Source organism: Macaca thibetana, chromosome 1 (assembly GCF_024542745.1).
Source record: "Macaca thibetana thibetana isolate TM-01 chromosome 1, ASM2454274v1, whole genome shotgun sequence".
NCBI lineage: Eukaryota > Metazoa > Chordata > Mammalia > Primates > Cercopithecidae > Macaca > Macaca thibetana.
In genome coordinates, this window is record NC_065578.1 from 43,400,897 (window position 1) to 43,428,374 (window position 27,478).

Here is a 27,478-nt window from a genome sequence, read left to right on the forward strand (position 1 = left end):
AAGGAAGGAAAGAAGGGAGGGACAATTCCACGATCATAGTTGGAGACTTTAACTCCCCTCAGCAAATGACAGAAAAATAGCCAAAAAAACAAAACAAAACAAAACAAAAAAAACTGCCCTCTAGTCTCCTAAACTCTGGCCTGGTCCACCTTCCACAGCGCACAGTCTGCTTGTCTTTCCTTCTTCCTTTCCTCCTTCCCTTCGTTCCTTCCTTTTATTATAGAAGAGGTACACATTCATTATAGAAAGTATAGAAAATATAAATTGCCAGATAAAAATAACTGACAGAATCATTTTGGTTTAGTCCTTTCCAGAATTTTTTCTATGCATATGCACATTTATAAAAAGAGAGAGACCACTAACTTTCCCTGACCAGACTATGGAAAGCAGTTCTCCATCCCATCGCTCTATTTCATCTCCTTCCTAGCTCTTGTTGCCATCAAAACTTATATTATCAATTTTATTGTCTATTTGCTTAGGGTTTCTCCATCTCCACTAAATATAAGCTCCACCAGTAGCTATTTGTATCTCGTTCACCCACTGCATGCCCAGAGTCTAGAACGGTGCCTGGCACATACATTCATTTATGTACTGTGATCCCTGTCTTCACAGAAATGAGTCTATTAGAGATATATATTAAACAAATAATTACACAATTAATTAACTACAACTAGGGTCAAGTGTTTCAGGCAGCCAATTGCTCTGTCCCCTTCCGGCTCTAAGGACCATTTCCTTACCCTGTGGACAATTTCTGCTGTAAGACTGTGGCCTTCTCTGGAAACTGGAGCTCAGTGGATCCATCCAGGAATGAAGCCCAGGTACAGGTATGTACCTCCAGGCCTGGTTCTCCAAAGTTTTGGGGCCTAGTCAGGCTTGTGGCTACAGTTGTTGCATCCCCTTGTCTTCTCCAGGCCAGAACAGGCTACAACACTTAGAGCTAACTTGTGCAAACTGTCTGCTCCTCTAGTCCCTGCTGGGATCCTTGGCAGGTCTTGACTTGGGGTCTGGCCTTCTTAATGCCTTAACAAGCCCCACCCTATCCCCCAGGCTATGTGTCCTTCAAATTGAGAGGCTGGTTTGCAGACTGCTGAAGCTGGGAGCTGCTTTCCTTGTCCCTTCGGCCCTTCCTCAGGACCTCCTGTCTGTCTCTCTCTTTCCAGGAAGATCCCCAGGTTTATTCCCTTGAAGGATACTTCTAAGCTGCTTCCTGCTTGAGGCTGTGTTTTGGGCTTCTTTGTAACCCAAAGAGTGCAGCTAGCTCCTGTACTAGTGAATTTCCAAGAAGCTGGCCTCCAGGAAAGCCCCACGAGACCACAACCCACAGATATTTCCATCAGAGGAGGTTCAAATGAGGGCCCACACCTTACTCCATTTTGGCAGCCGCCCTAGGAAGCTCTGCCTTTATTTCTTCACCCTTAAGCTTATCACAGTTTGAAGTTCACCTCCTTCATCTCTTCACCTCCAAGCTTAGCACAGTGCGGAGTACATAGCACTAAATGAAGGGGGTCAATTCAAATCATTAACTCATTTAATAAAAAAATAGTAAATGTCCCAGGCACTGTGCTAATGTTTTACACGAATTCTTGGTTTTTCATTCACACAGGTGCCAATACAATTTCCATTCTGCAAATGAAGAAAAAGGCCCAGAGAAATTAAGTTACTTCCCAAAGTCACAAAGTTCTGGTATCTCTTTTCATTGCCTGAGACGCAACGGAGCATCGTAGACGGAAAATGCCAGAAAGCAGGCAGTGCACCAATGAGAACGGGCTCACGGGAGAACCAAACGGTGGCAAGCTCAGCACGGCCAGTAGCTTTCGCCCTCGGTTGCCAGTCGGCTCCGTTTCCTACAACACCGACCGGAAGCGTTTCTGTCGACCGCGTTTCGAATGAGCACCGCCGGAAGTTTCTGCCGCGGCTTTGCGGGGACGGGGGAGTGGTAGTGGGGGCTGCAGCCGCTGGACACGGGTGCGGAGGTTCGAGGGCCCAGGTGGCTGAAGGGGCCGTTAGGAACATCCAAGCGGTGGGACACAGGCAGAACCCTGACCTGACCTGGACCACCCTCGTCCTCTTGGCCCCCCTCTTCACCTCGCCTCCGCTTGGCTCTGGATTGGCCCCGCCCCCTGACCTGAGCCTGGTCCTCCCTCAGGCAGTGACCCTTGACCTCCGGTGGCTCCCCCCTCTCTCAGGCGCGATGGCTACGGGCGCGGATGTACGGGACATTCTAGAACTCGGGGGTCCAGAAGGGGATGCAGCCTCTGGGACCATCAGCAAGAAGGACATTATCAACCCAGACAAGGTAACAGGGGCACCAGAAAGCATTGGCTAGGGGAGAGTAGGGGAGTGAAGATGGGGAGGAGTGACAACAGAAGAGAGATGGGGCAAGGGATGGGTGCTACACTTATAGTGAGTTGGGCGATAAAAGGGGTGACATAACAGGACACAGAATGTATGTCATCCTTGATGGGAGGGAGGAGGTGGGACATCGTGGGAGACGGTGGGACCAAGAGGGTATGACACCTCTGAGAGACGAGAGGACCAGGCAAGTGTGATTTTTGCTGCAAGATATTGTTGGGGAGAAATCAAGACATTGTAATAGTCTGAGAGTTGGTGGAATGGGCAGGCGACTGCTCTGATTTCGGGGTAGGGTGGTGTCCCTGGGAGTGGGGTTTCTGTGCCTTTACAGTGTGTCAGTTTGCCTGTCATTGACCCTGTAGGTGCTGGTTTTTTCAGGGATTGAGCTGGACTAAAGAATTGTCAGGAAAGGCAGTCTAGACTGTGGTTCCTTTCTGTGGTTTCCTTCCTCAGAAAAAATCCAAGAAGTCCTCTGAGACATTGACTTTCAAGAGGCCGGAGGGCATGCACCGGGAAGTCTATGCCTTGCTCTACTCTGACAAGAAGCAAGTATTGGAATCCCAAGTCCCCCAGGTTTTGGCCCCTGATTCACCTGCCATGCCCCTAACTCCTAGTTTTCTCTTCCAATTCTCTCCTTCCCAGCCAGGGCTCCTGCTTGCTTAGCAGGATGCAGGAGGACCAGAAATCTCTTGCTCCAGGTCATGACTTTCTTGCTATAGGGCAGGGTAGATCAGCTCCCTGGGACAAAAATCTCTTTAACACACCTTCTGATTCTAACCTGCCATCTCCCTAAACCTCACTGCCAGGGATGCACCCCCACTGCTACCCAGTGACACTGGTCAAGGATACCGTACAGTGAAGGCCAAGTTGGGCTCCAAGAAGGTGCGGCCTTGGAAGTGGATGCCATTCACCAACCCAGCCCGCAAGGACGGAGCAATGTTCTTCCACTGGCGACGTGCAGCGGAGGAGGGCAAGGACTATCCCTTTGCTAGGTTCAATAAGGTGAGCTACCTTCATTCGGACACAGGCCAAGATTGCCCTCCCACTTTGAGCCATTTGTGCAAGCTCTCCAGTCTCCTAGGGTTGGCTTCGGGGGCCTGCTCATGCCCAACTGTGATTACCCACCCAGTCCTCATGGCAAATGCATGCAGAGTAGGACTCCATGGGTCTTTTCTGCCCAAGGGATCCTGTTCTTTCCCAGACCTGCTCTGGTTTTTCATGGCTTTTCTTGGTCTTTCAAATGTTGCTGTTCCTCAGAGCTATATCCTAGGTACTCCACTCTTCCTGCTCTATACTTTCTTAGTATGAACCCTGTGGCTTCAGTTACCCTCTCTACACGTCACCAATCCAGAGCAGTGGTTCCTTCGCATCCAGTCATTTACTGTCTCTTTCTGAATGCCCCACAGGTACCTTACATCAGGTAGGTACCCTGAATAGAACTCATCATGTTCCCTCTGTCAGTCCCAAATCTGTTCCCCATCTTAGTGAATGGCACCATCTTCCACCCAGTTGCCCAAACTTGGGGGATCGTCCTTGACTTAGTCTTCACCCTTAGTGCTCACAATATTTAAATCAACAGCAGGACAAAGAAGATAGGGAAAACAAACATGTAAGGAAATGGATTGAAGTCTTTCAAATAAGAGCCATCAATAACATGAACCAGGATTTGAATGGGTATGAAGTGAGATAAAGAGTGAAGTTGTAGGTGTGTGGCGGGGGTCCTACCTTAGGATGGTCAGGGAGGGCCTCTCAGAATGCGCACAGTATTTGAGCTAGATGCCAGTGACACATCTATTTATTGAGTCCTGTTGATTCTTTTTCCATAATAAATCACATCTCTGACTATATTCTTTATCCCCTATGCCAGCCCCCTAGTCCAAGCTGAGTTATCTCTGGTCTAGATTACTGTAGCTCAGCAGAGCAGGACCTTCCCAGACTCACCCAGCCAGTGAGAGGCAGAGCTAGATTGGGCTAGGTTTCCTAGTCCATTACTTAAGTCATTGTACAGTGTGGCCTCACAGCTGCTGCAGCCTGGAATAGCCTAGACTTAGAGCCTGAAAGCCTCATTTACGTCTTCTCTAACCAATCTTTGTCCCCAGGCTGGAGTGTCACTTGTTATATCCTATGTATCAAACTTCCCACATGGTACCAAAATTATTTTTTCAGCTGCAGTATGAGCTCTGAGAGGCTAAGACCCCTGCCTGTCATATGCAGCACTGTGTCTCCAGCATAGGTATTGCAGGCCCATGGTAAATATTTGTTGAATGAATGAAAAAATGTCTTCCTCACTTGACTATGAGCTACTTGAGAGGACTGGCTGCACGGTTCCTGAGGGTTTTTTTTTTTCCCTTCTTCTTCTTTGAGACAAGGTCTCTTTTTGTCGGCCAGGCTGGAGTACAGTGGTGTGATCTCAGCTCATTGCATCCTCCACCTCCAGGGCTCAAGCGATCCTCCCACCTCAGCCTCCCGAGTAGCTGGGACCACTGGCATGTACCAAAATGCCTGGCTAATTTTTGTGGTTTTTTTAGAGACCAGGTTTCACCGTGTTTCCCAGGCTGGTCTCAAACTCTTGGGCTCAAGCGATCTGCCCACCTCAGCCTCCCGAAGTGTGGGGATTACAGGCGTGAGCCACCGTAGCTGGTCCTGAGTTGTTGGTTTGTTTTTTAGTTAAATTGAATTAAAATGCATAGGAGAAATACATAACCAAACCTGGCAAACCAGAGAGACTTCCCAGAGGAGATGATGCCTGAGAGCTCGAAAGGTTGAGAAAGTTATCTAGGTAGAAGGAATGTGGAAGTGGAAGGCATTTCAGGCAAGAGCAAAGGTCAAGGGGGAAGTCTGCTATGTTCTAGAAACTGCTAGTCATTTGGCTGCAATTTAGGGTTCATGAGGGACAGTGGCTGCGGGAGGAGGCCAGGTCATTTATTTGCGTGTTCATTAATTGATTTGGTAGACACTGATACGTACAGTGTGCTGAGTCCTAAAGGTGGGAGATGAACTGGACACCCTTGCGCTTGAGGAGTTTGTGAATTATCTAGAAGATGCTTTATCTTAGATGGAGAGCCTCTGAGGATTTTAATAAGGGATAGTTGGGGGTAATGATAAGATATATATTCTGAAACACTAGGACAGTGTGTCTCAAATCATCTGTGGTGAAGGACATTTTTCTATTTTTACTTCCAATCCATCAGAGACTGATAAAGATAATAAAATTATAAAGGCAAAATGCAAGGCCATGTTTCCTCATATTAGATTCAACAGCATATAATTACTGTAAAATTGTTATGTAAGTTTTTTAGTGTCTACTTTCAGTTTCCATTCTCATCATAGACCGGGGTAAGTGTAAACAGCACTTGGTTTGCAGACTATCCTTTAAGTAGCACTGTTCAAAGAGATCACCTTAGCTGCAGATGGAGAATTGATTGGAGGAGGATTGAATGAGGGCAAAGATCAGCAGGGAGGCTATTTCTCTGATCCAGCCAAGTGACAGCGGGTAGGCTGGACTGGGAAGTGGCAACAGAGACAGAAATTTTGGAGGTAAAAGCCACAGATTTGGTCAAGGGGAGTTGGGAGTCAAGGGGAAAGATAGGAATTAAGATGCCTCCCAGGTTTCTGGCTTGAGAACAGCTGGGTTGGGTGATGGTGATAAAAACTGAAATCTGGACTGGAGAAGATAATGTTTGAGGGAGGGCCAAGAGTTCAGTACTGAGGTAAGTTTGAGGTACATGGGGGACCTCCAGTAGGAGACGTCCAAAAGGCGACCAGTTTTGGAGCTGGTTGTGGTCTTTAACTGAGAAGAGAGACTTTCCTGATCTAGTCTAGCATTGACTCCTTCCTTGGGTCTCTGACAGACCCAGCTGGTGGTAGTGCTGTTTGTCTCTGGGGGAGGTCTGTAGGATTGGGGGTATGGGAGAAGGGAGGAAGGGGCATTGGCAGGCCTGCCTATGTTGGGAGTAGGATTCAGGCCCAGCTTCTGTAGAGATGCCTGACCTTGGCAAACTCTGGGGGAGCAGCAAGTCCCACTGTCCCCACTGGGTGGCAGTAGTGCTTCAGACAAGAGTTATATGGACTAGGGGCTGCTGGGCCTTTCTCCAGGTAATTAGCCATCTGTCCTACTCCAGAGTTGACCTTTGGACTCCACAGAAGCACTTACATGTGGGCCCCTCACCTTAACCATGGGGGCAGGAGTGTGTGTCCCATGACTGAGGCTCTGGAGCTGGACACAGTGCAGTTGCTCCTGGAATGAATCAGGGGGAGGCTACAGTCCCAAACCCTGCTAGGACCTCTAGTCAAGCAGACAGGTTCTTTCCTCACTCCATGCTGCAGGGGCACAGGCCCAGGGGCTGGCAACAAACAGGAGGAGCTGTGGTCACTGGGGGCTGGAACCTGCTAGACATGATATGATGTGGGCATGCCCCTACTGTGTCCCTCTGTGCCAGCAGACTGTGCAGGTGCCTGTGTACTCAGAGCAGGAGTACCAGCTTTATCTCCACGATGATGCTTGGACTAAGGCAGAAACTGACCACCTCTTTGACCTCAGCCGCCGCTTTGACCTGCGTTTTGTTGTTATCCATGACCGGTATGACCACCAGCAGTTCAAGGTGAGCCACTGTGCATTTGCATGTGTGCCCAGCTTCTCTAGCAGGCCCTTTTATGCCATCTCTTCCACATGCCCCTGAATGTTCATTCCTCTACCCTGTCTTGCTTCTCAGAAGCGTTCTGTGGAAGACCTGAAGGAGCGGTACTACCACATCTGTGCTAAGCTTGCTAACGTGCGGGCTGTGCCAGGCACAGACCTTAAGATACCAGTATTTGATGCTGGGCACGAACGACGGCGGAAGGAACAGCTTGAGCGTCTGTACAACCGGACCCCAGAGCAGGTCAGCCCAAGGCCACATACCTGTCCTCCATGCCCCAAACTCCTTGCCCATTGCCTCCATCCTCCGTACCCCTCAACTCCCACTCCAGGTCCCCCTGCCTCTCACTGATACCCTATTAACTGCCCCAGGCCCATTCCTACCTCTCATGGGCCATCCCCCCTGCTTTTCATAGCCCTTCACCTCCCTCATGATCCCTTACTTCTCAGATTCCCTCACAGACACCCCAGCACCCCATCACCTCCGTGTCTACCCTCACTCCTAGAAGTGCCCTCACACACTTTGCATCCCTCACTTTCCCAGGTGGCAGAGGAGGAGTACCTGCTACAGGAGCTGCGCAAGATCGAGGCCCGGAAAAAGGAGCGGGAGAAACGCAGCCAGGACCTGCAGAAGCTGATCACAGCGGCAGACACCACTGCAGAGCAGCGGCGCACGGAACGCAAGGCCCCCAAGAAGAAGCTACCCCAGAAAAAGGAGGCTGAGAAGCCGGTGCGGAGGCTCAGCCAGCCCAGCTCAGGGTGGAAGGGTCACCTGGCACAAGGCCCCACCCCGAGTGGAGGGTTCTGAGAGCACCCAGTGCTGATGGGGTGCTGGGACTAACCCTGGGCTCTCTCCCCGTGACACCTTGATCTCCATAATGCCTTCTCCCCTAGGCTGTTCCTGAGACTGCAGGCATCAAGTTTCCAGACTTCAAGTCTGCAGGTGTCACGCTGCGGAGCCAACGGGTACGTGAGTCACCTCCTTTAGCATGTTTGGGCCCTGGGTTCTGCTCTGGGCTCCATGTGGCCCAAACGCTGAAGGCAGGTGGGGATGGAGCGGTAGGAGAGATTGCTGCAGACAGAGGTGGCCTTGCCAGGATCTCAGTGATGTGGCCAGGCTAAGGTCACAGCTTTCACTATATTCAGCTTCCTGGCTATTTCCTTTTCTGGCCCACAGTTAACCTCCATGTGTTACCGTCTCTTCCACACCTCTTTCCCACTGCCTTTTGTCCCCTTCATCCTAAGTCTCTTGTGGCTGGGAGAGGCTCAGCTTGCCAGCTTTCATTGCAGATGAAGCTGCCCAGCTCTGTGGGACAGAAGAAGATCAAGGCCCTGGAACAGATGCTGCTGGAGCTTGGTGTGGGTGAGTGTGGGGACTGGGCCCCACAGGGTGTACCCACCCGAGGCTGTGGATAAAGGCTGGGCATGGGGAGGGGAGTTCACGTGGCTGGCCCTCTACCACACCTGGGCTCTGCCCCTGTGCTGCCCGCCACCTGCCTGCAGAGCTGAGCCCGACACCTACAGAGGAGCTGGTGCACATGTTCAATGAGCTGCGAAGCGACCTGGTGCTGCTGTACGAGCTCAAGCAGGCCTGTGCCAACTGCGAGTATGAGCTGCAGATGCTGCGGCACCGTCACGAGGCACTGGCCCGGGCAGGTGTGCTGGGGGGCCCTGCCACACCAGCATCAGGCCCAGGCCCGGCCTCTGCTGAGCCAGCAGTGACTGAACCAGGACTTGGCCCTGACCCCAAGGACACCATCATTGATGTGGTGGGCGCACCCCTCACACCCAATTCGGTAAGCGCCTGGACAGGCTGGGAGGCATGCCTTGGCCCTGTGAGTGAGCACATGCACATGGGTGTAGGGGCTCCTCTCCCTCTAGTACCTGCAGCAGGGATGATCATCACTTTTGTGTGGGTCTGAGACTGAGGGGTAGGAGTGGGTTGACCAGTGGGTGTCCTTGTCCCTGAGCACGTGAAACACATGCACTAAGCCTGACTCAGGCCTTGGGGGTCACTGACCTCAATGCCTTCTGTGTGTCCTCAGAGAAAGCGACGGGAGTCGGCCTCCAGCTCATCTTCTGTGAAGAAAGCCAAGAAGCCATGAGAGACCCCACGGGGTGTGGGCGACGCTGTTATGTAAATAGAGCTGCTGAATTGGACCAGGCTGCTTCCTTTTCCTTTCCTTCACTTCTGATGCCCCTAGTGGGAAGGGTGGGCCAGGAGGGGATTGTCACAGCCACTCCACAGGGTGGCAGGTAGGTTTGCCTGTGTTCAGGCCCTTCGCAGCTCTCTGACCACTAACCACTATGAGTTTCACCCAAACTCCTGCACCTCAGAGCACCTGTGGTTTACACTTAAGATGGCTTTGCACACAGCCTGTACTGATAGTCCCTGCACTGCCACAGTTGTGTGCATATTGAGTGAGGGTGTCACAGGTGCTGCAGTGACGGCCAGTCACACACGGATGGCCTTGTGCACAGAGGCAGTCTGGAGCATGCTCTACCTACCTTCACATCCTGACAGCTTTGGCGCAGCAGCAGCCTCACATACACAGACGGCTTTGCACACACACCCACTGCCTCGTTTCCCCGACTTTATTCAGTGGCACGTTCACAGCGGGGATGGGGGTAGACACAAGGTGGGGCCTGATCTGTCCTGGAGCCCTGGGGGCACCACACACCATGCACTATGGATGGGAGGGGGCACAGGGGGGGCTTGGTGGCCCCACAGAAGCCTGTGTACCAGGGAGGAGGCGGTGAGTGCCTGGGTTCCCCTAGCCCAGGCCCGCAATGGGAGGGGCTAATACTGGGCTGAGATTGAGGGGTGGGGATGGGGGGCACAAAGTGTCTGCTCCAGAAGGGCCAAGTGGCCAAGCCCTTGCAAGGGCACAAGCCCACGCCAAGGGCACAAGCCCACAGGGCAGCTGGGGGACACTCTGGATGCAGAGCTATGCCACTCTCCCTCTTCCCCTCTGGTGAGGGAGAGGAGGATTCTGGGCTGGGCCAAACAGCTACCCTGTCCTGCCCCATCCTGTCCTCGGCCAATCAGAACGGCTTCGATGTCTGCTTGAAGATGAAGCCTCGATAGGCGAGTGTCTTCATGATGTTGGCAATGTTCTTGCAGTCGTCTAAAAAGGAGAGAAGACATTTAGATCGGCCCCAGATCCTTCCCCTCCATGCCCACAGGTGCTCTTACAAGGGCGGGGGTGGGAAGCAGGGTCAGATTCAGGAGCCACAGGCTTTAGAGAGGGTGGTCCCATCCCCTGGTGGCAGCATCCCTGGCTTCAGGTTGGGCTGGGTGATGCTGGGCCAGCAGGAAGCCTGGTCTCGATGCTTCTCAGTTCCATAATTCATGCTGGAAATTGGCCGGCATGTCCCGCCCCAGCCCCAGCGGTGATGTATGGGCGCCGTCGCAGTAAGAAAAAGGCAGAGTAAATGTGTAATTTCTCCCTTGACGGCCCCCGGCCGCTGGGCGATCCTTCTTGTTGCCGCCGCGTGGGGACGGCCCGTCCGCCACACTCCGTCTTCCCGCCACCCGCCTTGATGTCTCCATTTCATTACTGGGCGGCCATTCATCACACCCACGGCCAGGGTGACTTTGCCGGCACTTTCGTGTGTGTGGAAGATGTGACCCAGGCCATAATCACTAGTGACAAGGCACAAGGCTCGGCACTGCTGGCCAGGGCCCTGGGAAACACACCTACCCTGTGTCCTGGGCTTGTGTGCTCAAACAGCAACTTGCCTGGGCACCTGTTCCTGTGCAGCTCCGATAGGATGGGGAGGGTCCAGATTTGTGGTCCTCCTCATAGCCTTGGCCATCAGCCCTCTACCAGACACTCCTGTATACGTCAGCGGAAGCCCTGCCTCTGTCCTAGTAGGCTCAAAGTGGGTGCTAGTCCCTTTTTGGGCCCTGTTTCTGCCCATACCTTGTGGAATGTCTGCCTGTATTAGACTATCACAAACAGTTTCTCCAGTATTGGATGCTTTCAACTGTCCTAGAACCCTGGAGGCTGCAGGATCAGGCCTCTGGGGCCTCAGTATCATGGACATGGGCCAGGATTTGTTTCACCACTGCCACCACCAGCAGGAGGTGCACCTGCCCAGAGCTTATTCAACTAGAGGAAGCCTAGGAGAGAAGCAGCCTGAGTGCCTCGAGTTTTTCTGTTCAGCTGCCCACGCAGCCACCAACTCATTATCCCCTCACCTGCCTCTTCTCCCATCTCCCTTAGCTGCTCCTGGGCCATAACCAGGGCCTCAGCCACCACCAGCCTTCATAGGATCGATGCTGTGATTGTAGAAATATTGTACATCAATGTCATACTCAAGTGTGGGGGGTAATAAGCTCAAGGTGGGGTCAGGAGTTCTCTGCCTGTCAAGGCCCACCTTTGCCAGGACCTTAGCCTAGGAAGGGGACCCTCCAGCACTAGACAAGGGCAATAAGAGGCGCAGTCTCTGGTCGGCCCACACCCTGCATCACTAGCCAGATCCTAGCTCTGCGGAGCCTGCTTTGGGCAGGCAAGTCAGAAAGGGTCCTGTCTCGCAGAGCTCAGTGTGGATGTACCTGCAGTGGATGTGGGCATGGAGAGGTGACACCTTCCCCCAGGGACTCAGGAAGCCGTACGGGCTGGTCTGAGGCAGAACAGTGGGAAGACAGATGGGTGGGTAGTGGCGGCCATGGCAACTCCAGACGTGACCCATCTCCGTGGTTTATGGGCCGGACACGCACCCCGCTCAGCTGAGGCCCCATCATTTGTCTCTCTTAGTGTGTGCGCCTGTGCTGTGGGGGTAGAGGGTGGAGGAGGGAGGGGCTGTGCTAGGCAGTTGACAGGATAGGGGAATGGGACAGGAAGGGGCCTAAGAGGGGGAGGGGTTAGGATGGGGCCCATGGGCTGTGGTGGTGCCAATAGAGGGACTATGATAGGGTGATTTTCTTGCCAAACAAGTCTGGCCCTTTCAGGGCACCTCCAATCCTTCCTGTCTCCTGTACCCTAGGGACCATGGCCGCTGTGCATATTAAGAATAAGTCCCCTCGTTATCTGCAATTACCCAGCGGCCACACACCTCATTTCTTCCAGCAGAAAAGAAAATTAGTTTTCTATTGACTTCATCTGGCTCCTCCCTCATTGCTGGACAAATCATTCAATTTGCTTCCCCTGGCCCAATTGAATGTCCCAGCCCCAACCCCCGGGCCACCAGCCATCCAGTGGGCAAGCACTGATCTCCCACCTGTGCCTGGCCCTGTGCTGGGAGAGGGTCCCCATGTCCCAGTCTCTGTCCTTGACCTCTCCCCACTCTACACACTGGATGACTTCATCTAAATCGTGAGTTTCGGCTACCCCCTGAAGATCACCGTCTCCAGCCTGGACAGCTCCTGGGCTCCACACCACATATTCCTGAACATCTCTTTCTAGATAAACCCTAAACGTCCAATCATGAGCTAATTTTCTCTCCAAGCTGCTGCTTACCCCTCAACCTGCTATGTTCTCTGTCCCAGTGAATGGCACCATAATCCACCCAAAATGCTCAAAGAAGAAATCTGAGTCATGTTGCCACTTTGCTCTCTCCCTCACTCTCCAAATCTAATCAAGTACGAACTTCTGCAGATTTTCTCTTCTTAGTCTCTGCCTAATCATCTTGGATTACAACAGCTGTCCTCTTTCTCCCCCGAATTCATTCTCTTACAGCCAAAGTGATTTTTCTGACATAAATCTGATCATGTTCTTCTTCCTTAAAGCCATTCAATGGCTCTCCTTGCCCTCAGTTTAAAGTCTACACTCCGTAATGTGTCTTAAAGACTCCACAAAAATTGATCCCTGCTATTTCTGGTCTCTGCCATACTCAACCCTCAATCCCTGGACTCCAATCTAAAGGACCCTCACTCACTGTTTTCTGAAAATGACAAAGTGGGTTTTGGAGCCAGAAAGACATGTTTCCAATCTAAACTTCACCCACTGGCTGCATAACACGCAGCAAGGGCTTAGCGTCTCTAATACTTAGGTTCCTCTACTAGGGTGATAATGGCCTTGCTGTTATTGTGAGGACTGAACAAGGTGTTGCACCCATATCTTTGCACATGCTGTTCTTTATGCTTGGAATACCTCCTCTTTCTGAAGAAAAGGCAAGGAAGCTAGTTTTCTGGAGGAACTAGTGGTGAGAAAGTGTATACAACTGATAGCACTGATGACTGATAGGGGCCGGCAGACTTGGTGAAACCAAATTGGCATTCACTCCAAATTCTGACTTCGGATCCTGTTTACTGGGTATTTCTGGAGTCTAACTTGTTGCAGTTGGCCCACTACAATAAAGAGAAACCAGGGAGAGGAAGAAATTTGCTCCAGTTCACCTAGCAAGTCAGTGGAATGGCAGCCACGGACTTCCAGCTCCAGGCTCTTCTTCCAGCCCTTGAAGCCTTGATTTTTTTTTTTTTTTTTTTTTTTTTTTTAAGTCTATGGCCCTACTAGAAAGTGAGGAAGCTTGGCAGAAGCACTAGAGACAGATCTGGGGCTTTTAATAGGCCAAAAATTCAGAGAGAGTGAGCAGCAGGGTGAGTCTGGTGGCAACATAGTCACTTGGAAAGTTTTCTGCTTGAAGCTCTGGGGGCCACCTGGGTTAGCAGGCTTGCCTTCCAGGACCTCTCATTGAGCTACGGAGGCCAGCATGAAGCTGCTGTAGGGTGAGAGTGGGGTGGCAGGGAGCACAGCCTTGCACCCACAATAGAGGCCTCCAAGAGTAGGTCTACCTCACCTTCAAATTCTAGAAGGCTAACCTTTGGTTTTGTTTCCTTTTGTTTTGTTTTGAGACAGTCTCGCTCTGTCACCCAGGCTGGAGTGCAGTGGCGTGACCTCAGCTCACTGCAACCTCTGCCTCCAATTCTTGTACCTCGGCCTCCCAAAGGGCTGGGATTATAGGCGTGAGCACCTTGCCTGGCCAGGCTAACCTGTTTTTATGTTTCTGCAGGATCATCAATTTGTGACAAGATGACCCTCTCCTCTTTTTTGAGGCATTAATATTCTCAGTGTTGGAAATATTTTTATATTGCCAGGACCATAACGTGAGGAGTGCAGCTGCATAAATCCCTGAGAGAAGATTAGTGGGGCTAGCACCTAACAAGGAAGGATAAGCTTGTTGGCTGGGCCCAAGGACAGTCAAATGTCTGCCTGACAAAGAATCTGCACACAAAAGAGTTGCTCAGATCACTTAGGACACCCAGAAAGAGCTCACAAAGGGCAAACAACCTGAGGCTGATATTCTTCATTAGTGGTACTTACCTGGGAACTGAGTGGTAGTGGACAGGAAGCAGGGCCTGGACTAGGGAGACCCTCAGGAGGAAGGGGACCCAAGAAGTGAGAAGTCCATTCATTCATGTACTCATTCATTCAGCAAACATGCACTGACACTTTCTGTATGTTCAGTGATCTTGTACCATAATGCTTCTGAGGGATGTGCAAGACTCTGTAGCTCCCTGCCCTCAAGGAATTCAAAGACAGCCCTGTCAGGTGTGCAGTGCTATGAGAAAAGGATGCATGGAAAAGTAATCTAGTTCTGTTTGAGGATTAGGAAAAGACTCCAGAGTTAAGCAGAGGTCTCAGGGGATGGGAGAGGGAGCTAGCCCACCCAGTTAGGGTTGGGGTGAGGAAGGTGTTCTCAGCATAGGCACATTTATGGAGGTGAAATGTGGAGTGTCCAAAAAAAATTAAGTTTATCAGATGGGTGGGGGTGATGAAGAATCAGAAGGGAGTGTCAAGAGATGAAGCTGGTGGTCAGTGACTGACTAAAGGGAATCCTAAAGAACCCAAATGCTAAACTAAGGAGCTTAAGATGTTAATATTCTGAGAATGATGGACATTAACATGTTTAAGGAGGGGAATGACAGTACCAGATCTGTGTTTCAGAATTACCATCCTAGATGTGAGGACCGCATTAGAAGGATTAACCCTGAAGGCAGACAGATCAATTAGCAGATTGTACTGTGGTCCAGACCAGAAATAATGGCCCAGAACTAGGCCAGTGGCAGTGGAAATGGAGAAGATCTATTGATGATGTGGGGGAAGTGGATGGAGGTAAGAGAATTTTTAGGAAATAGAATGAGCAAGCCTTAATGGGGGGATTAGGATGGCAGAGGGAAAGCATCTAGGATCTCAGTGCCACTCACTGAGATAAGGCATACCAGGGAAGATGCAAATTTGGTGCAGTGATGAACTTAGCTTTGGATAAGTTAAGTCATACTCCTATAGGACATCTAAATTTGTCAGGCATTTCTTTATGGTTTCTAGGCTAATGTCTTCTCTATCTCAGCATTATTAAACACACACACACACACACACACACACCCCTATCCTATGTTTTCTTCTAATACTTTCAGTTTTTTTATATTAACTTTTTAATCTGTCTGGAATTTATTTTTGTGTGTGGTAAGAAATAAAAACTCTTAACTTTTTTCCCCCGATAGCCAATTGTCCTACCACCATTGATTGAACTGTCTACACTTTCCCCATCCTTTTGAAATGACACCTCTATCATATATATAATTCCCATACATGTGTCTGTTAGAGGCAGGAGAGAATGTATGTGAAATGATCAAAGAAGCCAATCAAACTGGGGGAACAGGAGGGACAGTAGGGTGGCAAGCTGCTGATCTTATGGGACTAAGAGGCAGTGTGGCCTAAAGGAACATGCAGACACATCCTGAGGTCTGCTGGAGTCTCCACAGGCCTCCTGCCTGCGGAATGCTTAGCTTGGTAACGCACTGTATTAGTGATCTTCAGGACATGGTGAGGAATGAGGCGAGAGTCCATGGAACAGGGACCAGCTGAGATAGGGTAAGGTAGTTGGGAGGTGGTATGGAAAACAGTGCAAGGAGCAGGAACCACACATGGTAAGGGTGACACAGCAGGATCGCTGGGTGTGTCCACATTCTAGAACCTCAACTATTGCCACATCTGTCTCTCTAGACATCCTGGCAGCAGTAATGCCCTGAGAGCAAAGTGCCAGTGCCTAGGTCTGCTTGACACAGGACTGCCAGATTAAATGCAGCCCCAGCTCCATATAGGACATACTTATTTTTTTTTAGTACTAAAAATTATTTATCTGAAATTCAAATTTAGTGTCCTGTATTATTTGTAACCCTGTATTATCTGGCAACTCTGTGATGGGGACCCAACAGCTAGGTGCAGTTTAAGGTTTAGCATCAAATGTTAGCTTAGAAGGAAGATGGAGGCCAAGACAGTGAGTTTAGGACTGACACAGCAGACAGCCCCAGTATATCCTGCTTCTGGGTTTGAATCCAAACTCCACCACTCAGTAACTATGTGAACTTGAGCAAGTTCCTGAATTCTATTTAACTTCTCTTTGTTTTGGTTTCTTCTTCTCTAAAATGGGAATAATAATAATTATAGCAATAACTTCCCTTAAAGTGTTGTTAAAAAGATGAAATGAGTTATTTGTGAAGTGCCTAAAACAGTAGCTCGGTTAGTTATTATTTTTGTAATTCCAATAACATCTAAAAATAATATTATTCCAACAATAATATCCTGATATCCCCACCCCCCTTGTCTCAGACATGGCCTACACAGTCCCGAGCCCCCATTCACGGCCACCTTGGCCCACCTGACACACTTCCTAGACACACACTCCCTTCTCTCCACAGCCATGGCTCCCATAGCTTCCTCCCCCTCCCCCAGACGGGGTCCTTACAGCCTCCACTCCAAAGTGACCCCTTTCAGCCCCTCCCCTCAGCCCCCTCCACCCCACCGAGGTGCCTGGAGGTGCCACAGGCTGATGGTGAAGGATGACGATGGTTCCACAATAAGGGGAAAAGGCAATTTCATCTTGATTAGCAGGCGATTTCTCTCACCGTAATAAGCGTGCTCCAAATAATTAGCGTGTTTTACGTAATAATGAAATTACAGAAATGCAGTCCACTTATTCAAACAACTCACCATTACCATATTTTTAAATATTAGACTTAATTAGAGTTTATCACTTCAGAGAAGTATGCGGACCGAAGATGTTTTTAAAAAAATCCTCATAAAGTGTTTATTAAGCGCTGGTAAAGCTGGGATAATGATGTGTTTGGAAATTAAGGCAATCAAACACTTACCGCCGCTCCTGGAGGCCAGGCATGGAAATGAGGCCATTACACGCCCATTACCCGCCAGCTCACAGCCACTTGGGGGCAGTGGGGTTGGGGGGGGATGTGCCTGGCCGGGAGGGCATGGTGCCCGGAAACCCCTTTGCTAGCATCCCAGAACTGCCTGACCAGTAAGCACAGCATCAAACCCCTTATGTCACTTACAGTGCATTTGGCCACCAGGAACTCAACTCAGATTTGGCCAACGGACAGGATTGGTCCCAAATGCCAAAGATGATACCCAAGACCAACCCTTATCCAGACTCCCAGGCTTGGCAGGACATGTCAACTTCATTCAAACCCCAATACAGAATGAGGACAGAAACCACACTGGGTAGCCAGGGAGGTCCACAAGAAGAGGTGGAGGGAGGATCCCACCTGCTGGCTCCAGCCCTGCAGAGGAAGCTACAGGCCCAGACCAGGTGACCACTCCCAAGTCTCGGCCACACAGGAGGAGGTAGCTGGAGTGGTGGGAAGAAACTGAGGAATTGTGCTGTGAGCCAAAGAGGCAGAAGAGTCAGGCGCCAGGCTCAAGACAGACATGGGGCCAGAACCTGGATCAGGGAAAGCAGGCAAGAACGGTGGCAGGGAGAGTGGCTGGTGGCTCCGGGCCCCATTTATCCCGGTGAATAACTAATTCTAGAATTTATAGTGCTGGGTTTTTGTTCTGTGGCCATTTATATCTGCGAGGGAAGGAAATGAAGAGGCAGCACGGACGCCACATCTTTCTGTGTTATTGCTTGTCTGCCATTTGCAAATCATTATTAATTGTGGGCCCTGGTGGCAGGCTGGGTGGGGGCCGGGCTGGGTACATCCACATAGCTCTTCATCAAGGACCCCAGCCGCTGCCCCAGAGAGCCAATTACCCCGCCCTGATTGGGATCAGATAAAGAGGGAATTTTTACAAATTAGGGAATAAATAGAATTTCCACACAGGGCGCGGGCAGGACCTGAGAGGCTATAATGAAAAACCATCCGTCACCATCAGTGCGGCCTGGGCACGCAGCCCCGGCACTCCCTCCCTTGTGGGCTCGCCCTAATGCTCAGGGGCCTGGGCGTACAGATCTAAGGACACCCCCAACCCTTCCAAGGCCTGGAAGCGGGAGCGAAGTTCTCAGGGGGTGCATACACCCTTTGGGCTGAAGATGCTTGGGCCCTAGCTCTGGCCTGGCCCTAATGCTGCCTCTTCCTTTCCCTACCTCTTCCTTCCTCAGGCTCTTGGGAAGGAGACTGAGGCAGTCCTGAGAAAGACCAGAGTTGGGGACCATAGGGCAAAGACCACATCCATGTCCCCACAGCCATGGCAACCCTAGGGCAGAGCCCCAGCCCCATGGACCACTCACTCGACTCCCATTAGCGCTCCTCCCCTTGGATCATTAAATATGTATATCTTATTACACGCCTTGTTAGAGTATCGAGCTCTATTGACTGATGATAAATCCTGAGCCTCGTCCTGGCCATAAATTTATCTGGAGATGATGAAGACTCAATAATCTAGTCAGGCAGATAATATCATCGGGCCTTAAAAAAGATCATTACATTATATGTCAGAATTAAAAGTGAAATACGCCGTAGTAACAGGGCGGCTGCTCTGGCCATTACATAGGATGCCCGCCTCCCCCAACTCAATCCCAGCCAAGGCCCCATCCAGGTAGAGGGGCCAGGAAGCCTCACCTTCCTCCTGGTCTGGGATGCCACAACTAGAAGTGCCAGGTTATAGCCAGATCACCTATGGCCAAGTAAAGGGAACCCAGCCAGGGAGGGGTTGGCTACTGAGAACAGCTGAGCTGATCTGCCATACCTGGCAGCCTCATCAGTCTTCTGGGCCCTGTAGTGGTTCCAATAGGAACATGTCAGGGCCTCACCCTCTTCCAGAACGGCCTGAACTACCAGGACAGATTCCTTGTAAAATGAGGATACTGAGATACAGAGAGGTTATGCCACTTGCCTGTGCTGCCCCAGGTAGCTGGAAAGTACCAGGACCTGTGACCCGGCCCCAGACCCATGTACCAGCAGACTACCTGGAGACTTTCTTGTGAGCACGTGCTATCAATCCAGACCATGGCCACCTCCCTCCCGAGAGACCTGCCTGCCATAACCTCTATATCCTGACCTTTTGAGAAATCTTGTTGCCAGCCTCTTCATTCTTTGACTTTAGCACTAATGGCCTTCTCCATTGTATCTAATTTCCACCCATATTCACAGTAACACACTCAACCTTTTAAACATCCTACTACTCTTCCTTTGAAATATTAAATCCAAATATCCCTGGTTTCTGACAATAACGAGGTTATTATCCAAGTGCTTGGAGACCAGGAGTGTTTTGAATTTTGGATTTTTTTCAGATTGTGCAATATTTGCATATACATGAGATATCTTGGGGATGGGGACCCAAGTCTAAACACAGAATTCATTTATGTTTCTTCTATACTTTATGCACATACCCCGAAGGTAATTTTATATAATCGTTTATATAATTTTGTGCATAAAACAAAGTTTTGATGGCGACCCATCACATGAGGTCAGGTGTGGAATTTTCCACTTGTGGTGTTATGCTGGCAGTCAAAAAGTTTTGAATTTTGGAGCATTCTGGATTTGGGATTTTCAGATTAGGGATGCCTAACCTGTCTGTATACCTTTTTTTTTCCACTCACTGAAACCTTAAAATTTATACCCTTACTCTCTCCATATGTATTGTCTCTCCTGTATTCACATTTTTCCTTGCCCACTTCTGTTTCTTTGAATTAGAATGTTACTCTGTCACCCAGGCAGAAGTGCAGTGGCTTGGTCATAGCTCACTGCAGTCTTAGCCTCCTGGGGTCAAGCAATCCTCCTGCATCAGCCTCCCGAGCAGCTGGAACTACAAGTATGCCACCATGCCTGGCTAATTTTTTTTTTGGTAGATATGGAGTCTTGCTATGTTACCAAGGCTGGTTCTACCTTCCCCAGCCTCCCAAAGTGCTGGGATTATAGACATGAGCCATTGGGCCCAGCCCTTGTTCACTACTGATGATGTTCCCAAGCGCCACCACCTTCTGCCCTGTTGGCAGAGCCCACTACTCCTTCAAGTAATCAGAATTAATCCTCTGTGGTCTGAGCCATTTTTGGTGACCCGTTCTCCCTTGCCAGTCATTGACATAGGGATAGGCATGTGTTCTGGCTACTGAGATGTGAGGGTAAGTTTGCTGAAAGGCCTTCAAGGGAAATTTCTTCTCTCTTATGAAGACAAGAATGAGGGAAAAATAGTCCTTTATATTCTGCTGGATGTTTTCGTACCTGCACATAATGTCTGGGACTGCAGAAGCCATCTTCCAACCTTGAGGGGAGTTAGCCTATGAAGACCATGCTGAAGATGAAAGAAAACTGGAAACAAATCTGGGTCCCTGATAACATTGCTGAGATGCTGAATTAACCAACCTTAGGATCACCTTACTGCCGAATTTCTTTTGTGAGATAATAAATCCCCTTATTGTTTAAGATATTTAAAATTGGGGTTTCTTTTTCTTGCAGCTGAAAGTATACTAACTGATACAGAATGTAAAGGCAGGAAGGAGAATGACATAAGGAAGGGACCTTACAACATAGAACTCACTGAATAAAGGAGGCAGGCCGAAGGACAAAGAGGACGCTGCTATTTCAGGCTGGGAAGTTGGTAACCCTTTTTTTCTTTTGCTCTCTTGAAACATTTGATCAAATTGTTTCTAGCTGTATCTCAGGACACAGGCTATGTTAGGAAAAAGGCTAAAAGAATCAAGTTTAGACTAAAACCCCAGTGAAAACAGAGAGGGAAGAAATATAGCTTTACTAAGAAAGGCATTCTACGAGTATGGCTTGCAATATAAGTTGACTAAACGCCCCTCAGTTCCACAAAGTCATCAGACTCTTCAGACTTCTTCTTTCTTTCTGCCCTGCTATTCTCAGCATGTGGTTTCCAACCCTCAGACTATTTCATAGTCCAAAACAGCTGCTGGAGCTCCAACCATCAAATCCACATTCCAGGAAAAAGAAAGAGGGAAGGTGGGAAAAGGCAAGAATAGTGTATTTCCCAGCTGAGTTGTTTCCCTTTAAACATCATTCCTGGAAGTCCCAGACAACACACTTCCTTTTGTTTCACCAGCCAGAGCTCAGAGACATGGCTGTACCTAGCTGTGTGGAAAACTAAAAAAGTAGTCTTTTAACTAGGTACACACTGATTATTATACAGGGGTTCTATAATTATACAGGGGTTCTATTTAGTGAAAAAGAAGGGAAAAGTCATAGTTTCTGTCCTAGCAACATAACTGACATGTCTGCCTTTGAAGCCCCTCAACTCTCTTATTCCCTTTTCCTTATCACCCTTGCCTGGAAAAACCCAAAATCTGCCTTCTCTGTGCCTGCCACCTGGAGCGTGTGACTAGAGAAAATCCCAACCATAGACTAGTGCCACTAGTGCCACTTACAAAATCAGAGTCATCAGCCTCAGTTGGGTATATAAAACTGCCCAGCCAATCTCCAGTGTTCCTGATTAGTGTGCACTCTCTCTCCCTTCAGCCCTAGTGACAATTTCAAGTTTCTCTCCTTTCCACAAATCTCAAATCCCCTGCCCTCAATATCACCACAAACCCCTCACCCATGCAAACAATCTTATCTTCTACTTCACAGGAGCCACATAGAAGCCACTCTTCTGAGTCTGCCCCAGTCCTCTTATCCTGTCACAAGAGAGGGCCAAGCCTGATGTCACTTTTTTTTTTTTTTTTTTTTTTTTTTGAGATGGAGTCTCGCTCTATCACACAGGCTGGAGTGCAATGGTGTGGTCTCGGCCCACTGCAACCTCTGCCTCCCGGGTTCAAGCGATTCTCCTGCCTCAGCCTCCAGAGTAGCTGGGATTATAGGCTCTTAACACCACGCACCGCTAATTGCCTGATGTCACTTTCTAAGCCCATCCCTCCGCTCCACCTGGGTAGGGTCCAACCCAGAATCCAGGCCTTTTCAGGGTCCTTACATTATTGAGTACTCCTATTTCCACTGATACAGCTTCACTTTTTTCTTCTGCATTGGCTCCTTCACATAAGCATGTAAATATATTAATTCTCTCCCATCTTGGGAGTAAACAAGTCTCCCTTTAACTCCCTTTTCCATTTGGCTAGTACCCAATCTCTCCTCCCTTTTAGAGGCAAACTTCAGAGTTGTTTACACTCAGTATCTTATTTCTTCATCTCCCGCCTTGCAATCTGATCACTGCTTTACCAACACTGCTTTCTCTAATGATCCCTATGACTCATGAGGATGAAGCTTTTCAGGTTTTGATTGATAGACAATTGGTGAACAGTTCACTCCTTAAAGCTCTCTTCCCTGGGCTTCAGTGGCCCACCCTCACTTTCCATGCAATTCTCCTTGGTTCCTTTGAACACTCCCTTTCTTTTGATCACCTCTTAGATATGGGTGTTGCTCAGAACTGTCATTGGTCCTCTTCCCTTCTCACTCTCCTTCCCTGGGCAAACTTTCCCCTCCTGGAGCTTTAATTACCATATATTTTCCAATAATTTCTAGGAGCTTTAATTACCATATATTTTCCAATAATTTCTAAGTCCATATTCCCATTACCACCATCCTGGTCCAGCCCACCATCATCTCTCAACTAGGTAATGGCAGTGCCCCTGCCAATCTTTCTTCCATGGTGTCCTATTAAACCACCAATCTGGTCATTTCATTCCCTGTCTTAAAACCCAGGCTGGGCGCGGTGGCTCAATGCCTGTAATCCCAGCACTTTGGGAGGCCAAGGTGGGCGAATCACGAGGTCAGGAGTTCGAGACTAGCCTGGCCAACATGGCAAAACCCCGTCCCTACTAAAAATACAAAAAATTAGCTGGGCATAGTGGCACCTGTAATCCCAGCTACTCAGGAGGCTGAGGCAGGAGAATCGCTTGAACCCAGGAGGCGGAGATTGCAGTGAGCCGAGATGGCACTACTGCATTCCATCCCGGGCAACAGAGTGAGACGCTGCCTCAAAAAACAACAACAGCAACAACAACAACAACAACAAAAAACTCTTCAATGAACCTGGAGCAGAAAAAGGACATTAATGGAAACACTGGTGAAATTAAAATAAGGCTTTTTTTTCTGAGACAGGGTTTCTCTCTGTTGCCCAGGCTGGAGTGTAGTGGCATGATCTCGGCTCACTGCATCTCCGCCTCCCAGGTTCAGGCGAGTCCCGTGCCTCAGCCTCCCAAGTAGCTGGGATTACATAGCTGGGATTACAGGCGTGTGCCACCACACCCGGCCTAATAAGCCCTTTAATGTAGCATAGCACCAATGTTAATTTTCTGGTACTGATAACTGTATTGTGATTATGTAAGATGTTAACATGAGGGAAAGCTGGGTAAGGGATACATAGAAACTTTCCTACAGATATAAAATTAATTCAAAGTAAAAAGTTTAAGAGTCAAAAATTAAAACCACCACCACCACCACCAGCACCACCTCCAGTGGCTCCTCACCCCTCTCAGGACTGCTCAGCTAATCCCTATTAAGTTAAATATTGCCACCTCGCCTGACTCAGCTCCCAATGCATCCAAACCCCTTTATAAAAGTCTGAGTTCTGGACCTGTTTACATCTCTAGTCTCATCATTCCCACTCCCCTGTTGTACAGCCAAGTTCAGGCTCATGTGCCCCTTGAGTTTTCAAATCCTCTGCCTTCTGCCTAGAAAACTCCCCACTTCTCACCTGGCTCATTGCCCTCACCTCTCAGGACCCAGGATTGCTAGTGCTTCCTCTAGGTGCCTTCCCTCCATCCTGCCTTCACGTTAGGAACCTCTTCTGTGTGCTCCCACAGCAGCCAATTTGCGTATCGTAACTGCCTCTCCTTCACCTCCTGCTAGACCATGAACTCTCTGAGGGCACAGATGTTATCCACAGAGACACGCAAGAAATACATACTGAAAAGAAGAAAGGACCAGAGGAAAAGAAAGAGGGGCAAGATTACAGGCAAACCAACTCCAGCCCTGACATTTGCCACCCAAAGCCTTGACATGCCCAGGACCTGAAACCCTGTCATGGTCTTTGTCTCCAGCTTCCAAAGCCCTGAAGGTTTCAGACCCTTCCCCACCTCCATTCCCTTCTAGCATCTTGGTTTCCCCAGGACTTTGCTGTGCAAGGAGACTGGCTGGGACCTGAGCTCTCATCTGTCTGGCCAGCCTGTCCTGCAAACCCAGGCAGCCAGGGGTGGCAGTGGTGGTGCTGGGGTGCCCCAGTCCTAGCCAATGATGCCCTGGAGAAAGGCCTAGCTATGCCTATGGTCTCCGGGAAGGGGGGATGCCCTCCCTAAGCCCTGTCCCACCTGGTAAATATTTCATCCTCAAGCTGCTCAGCTAATCCCTATTAATTTCAATACCGCCGCCTTGCCTGGCTCAGCTCCCAATGCATTATTTATCCCCTTTGTTTGTTTGTCGCTAACAGGTGGGCCCCAGCGGAGGCGCTGACTGGGGACAAGCCCACTCTATCACAGTGTGGCTGTGAATTAATCATGAGGACTAATGGGAACCACCTCAGCTCCAGGCACTTCCCTAGCTGCCTCCCCTGCCCTGGCACCCAGGGGTGGGCGAGGGCCATCTCAACTCAATTTAACTCAATTCAATACAGCACATTTTATTTACTATCTGCCTACACGTGTCAGACACTGTGCTATGCTTTGGGGATATAAGCCGAATGAAACAGACATTTCTTGCCCTCAGGGAACTTACAGTCTAGTGAGGGAGACAGGCATTAAACAACTTTCAAACAAATAATTTCTTAATTACAACTGTGATTAAATGCTATAAATGGGGAGAGCAGGGTGCTGAGAAAAAGTACATGGGGAGACGGGGACTTGATCAAGTCTAGGAGTCAGGGAAAGCATCCCCGAGGAAGCAAACTTTAAGCTGAGCTCTGAGGGATGAGGAGGAGTTAATTAGGTTGCGGGGTGGGAATATGGGGCTCTGGGGGAAAATAAAGCCACACGGGAAGGCAATGAGGTAAAAGAAGGTATGACAGGTTCCAAGAGATGAGGGAGGGGCGTGGAGTGTGGGGAGCAGGAGGAGACTGGCTTAAGGGGGACAGGAGAGGCCAGCAGAGGACAGAGGCTGAGTCTGTGCCCAAGTAGACAGGGGACTTCCCCTAAGCCAACAAGGCTCCGAGTGGGGACTCTCTTCTGCCAAAATGATCAAGCTGTCCTGATGGATCACCATGGAGCCCTCCTGAACACAGGATTTTCACTCACCACCTCCCAAACACACACTCCCACTACTTCTGCCGACTTGAGCAACTGCTGATTTCTTGACTTTGTGCTTATGGCCTTCTGAGGCTGTCCCTTGTGCTAGGCCCACCTCCTCCAGGGACTCCTGGAGTCCTACTTGCTCTTCTTGCCCACCCTTGAGGTGGTCAAGAGCATTAACCCTCAACTGTGCTGGTCAGGGGACTCAGGGGAGCGCCTGGCCCGAGGACTTGTGAGGAGACCTGCATAAGCCTCTCAGCACCCTGAAGGCTTAGGTGCTTCCATGGAAAAACAGGGCTGGATCTGGCACCTCAACCCTGTGGTGGAACCAGGAACACAGCTGGGAACGTTGACCTGCCTCAGCCAAAAGTGCTCACTTCACCTCCCACGAAGGAGCATCTCTCACCTCTGAAGCCCTGGTACTGGCCTGGGCACCCAGAAGACCTCAGCAAACATTTTCTGAATGAATGACTGAACACAGGGAAGGCTCCATCATCTCCCACAATGATCTCTTTCCCAGACACTTCCCTCAGAAACTTTTCTAGAAATTTAAATAGATGAAGGAGCAAATATGGGCCAAGGATTTTACAGTTCTTGCTTCCAGTGAGCCTGACGGTTAGGGGCCAGCATCAACCCCATTTTAAAGAGGAAGAAATAGAGACCCCGGATGGGGAACGACTTACCTAGTAACACTCAACCTTGAAGGCATGAGCCTTAAACAGAATGAGGTCAGCCCGGCTCCAGGCTCCAGCATATCCAGAGATATGCTCCCTCTGTGGGCATTTCCCCAGGCATCCTAGCTCTCTAGAACAATCCTAAAAGGCACCTGGTTTATGAACTAGGTGTAGCTCTGCCAGGGCAGAGGCCTCACCGTGCACATGCTCAGGGTTTGTAATTCTATTCAAAGTGGCCACTTTGAAAATCCATATGTCTCCAGGCTCCCTGTACATCATGGTGTCAAGTCTTGGAGCAGAGGCATCCATCAGGGACTCCCGAAGGCCACGGTCTGCATGCCCACATGCCTGATCCCACCCACGTGCCTGGCCTTGGCTCCCGGCGGCCGGCAGCACTACCTTGTCCTGTGCACAGGCTCACTGTAGCCCTAGCCCATCTGCTTGGCCCTGTCTTACACTGGCCTTAGACTCCTCTGGTTGCCCTGCCCCACCCCCGCCCCAGAATACCTCCTTGGCCCTACCCGGCCTCTGCTCTTCTCTCTTGGAGCCAGGCAGCCAGCACGGAGGCAGCCTCGATAACTTGCTAACGTGCTGCCCATGCTGTTCTTAAAAATTTATGACTCTGCAACATGAAAAATCCGGCTGAGGAGCCATCATTAGCGGTGCTGCCTCCCTCCCCCACCACAGCCACCCTCGTAAATTGAGATTTATGGCTGCGGCAGGCGGGGCGGGGGCGTGTGCAGGCAATGAGGATGTTGGAGGGGAGACAGGGAAAGACCAATGAGGCAGCCGTGGGGCCAGGGGCTCCCCCCTGCGGCAGCTCCGGTTTATCGCAGGCCACAGTGATAATCCCTGCGGAGAATAAGTGCCAGCCTGGGTGGCAGCGCAGCGCAGCGCTAGATCCCGCCTAGCAGTGGGACTGGACAGGTCCGGAGGGGCCTAAACCAATCACCGGCTCCTTTCGGTGTATAGGGCCAGATTTTGAGGTGCCAGGTTCCAAGCAAAGGCCTCTAGGGAGGAAGCATCATCGTTGGGGAGATCACAAGGCCTGGCCACCAGAGTCAGCTTCTCCCACTAGAGTCAGCTTCTCCCACCAGAAGCATCTGGGTTGGGCTGACTGTTCTATCCCAACCCAAGAGTGATGGGGAGGCAGGAAGGATGCCTGAGAGCCTCCTCTCCCCTTCCTCTGGTAAGATGGGTCTGTGGAAGGGATATTCAGAGCAAGAGTATAGGCCTGAACCCCATCACACAGCCTCCCCTGACAGAGGCCAGGCTGGGGCTGAAAGGAAAAGGAGGTGATCCCACAGCCTGCATCCACCCTGCAGGAGGAGGGGAGGAAGAGTCCCCTCCTCCTCCTCCCCTGCTCACTTAGCCCTGTCAGCCAGGCCATTATGAAATTGGGGTTTCATTTACAGACTAATTAAACATTACAGCTTGTTCACAATTACAACGCGGGGAT

General features: G+C 50.1%; 2 protein-coding genes across 9 annotated transcripts in view; one reads left to right on the plus strand and one right to left on the minus strand.

The window, feature by feature from the left end:
• Window positions 1-1,878: 1,878 nt before the first annotated feature.
• DMAP1 (DNA methyltransferase 1 associated protein 1) lies at window positions 1,879-9,148 on the plus strand. 2 transcript variants are annotated; one of them, XM_050799321.1, is made up of 10 exons: window positions 1,879-2,296; window positions 2,806-2,897; window positions 3,159-3,354; window positions 6,795-6,953; window positions 7,065-7,232; window positions 7,533-7,718; window positions 7,883-7,954; window positions 8,279-8,351; window positions 8,492-8,784; window positions 9,034-9,148. In XM_050799321.1, the coding sequence occupies exons 1-10, from the start codon at window positions 2,192-2,194 to the stop codon at window positions 9,091-9,093; spliced, it is 1,404 nt and encodes a 467-aa protein (XP_050655278.1). In that variant the 5' UTR covers window positions 1,879-2,191; the 3' UTR covers window positions 9,094-9,148. The 2 variants fall into 2 exon arrangements, with proteins under 2 accessions (XP_050655278.1, XP_050655289.1); XM_050799332.1 differs by having other exon boundaries at window positions 2,180-2,296; window positions 2,731-2,897.
• A 420-nt stretch (window positions 9,149-9,568) lies between these two features.
• ERI3 (ERI1 exoribonuclease family member 3) overlaps window positions 9,569-27,478 on the minus strand; it is a 134,377-nt gene continuing 116,467 nt past the window's right edge. For all 7 annotated transcript variants that reach the window (XM_050800161.1, XM_050800159.1, XM_050800158.1 and 4 more), the window contains one exon: window positions 9,569-10,116. In XM_050800161.1, coding sequence (XP_050656118.1) covers window positions 10,034-10,116 — 83 coding nt within the window. In that variant the 3' untranslated portion in view covers window positions 9,569-10,033. The remainder of the gene's footprint in view (window positions 10,117-27,478) is intronic.

Coding starts and splice junctions, on each gene's coding strand:
- DMAP1 (XM_050799321.1), top strand. CDS start 2,192: ATGGCTACGGGCGCGGATGTACGGGACATTCTAGAACTCGGGGGTCCA. Junction 2,898..3,158: donor TTGCTCTACTCTGACAAGAA/GCAAGTATTGGA, acceptor CCTCACTGCCAG/GGATGCACCCCCACTGCTAC. Junction 7,233..7,532: donor ACAACCGGACCCCAGAGCAG/GTCAGCCCAAGG, acceptor TCACTTTCCCAG/GTGGCAGAGGAGGAGTACCT.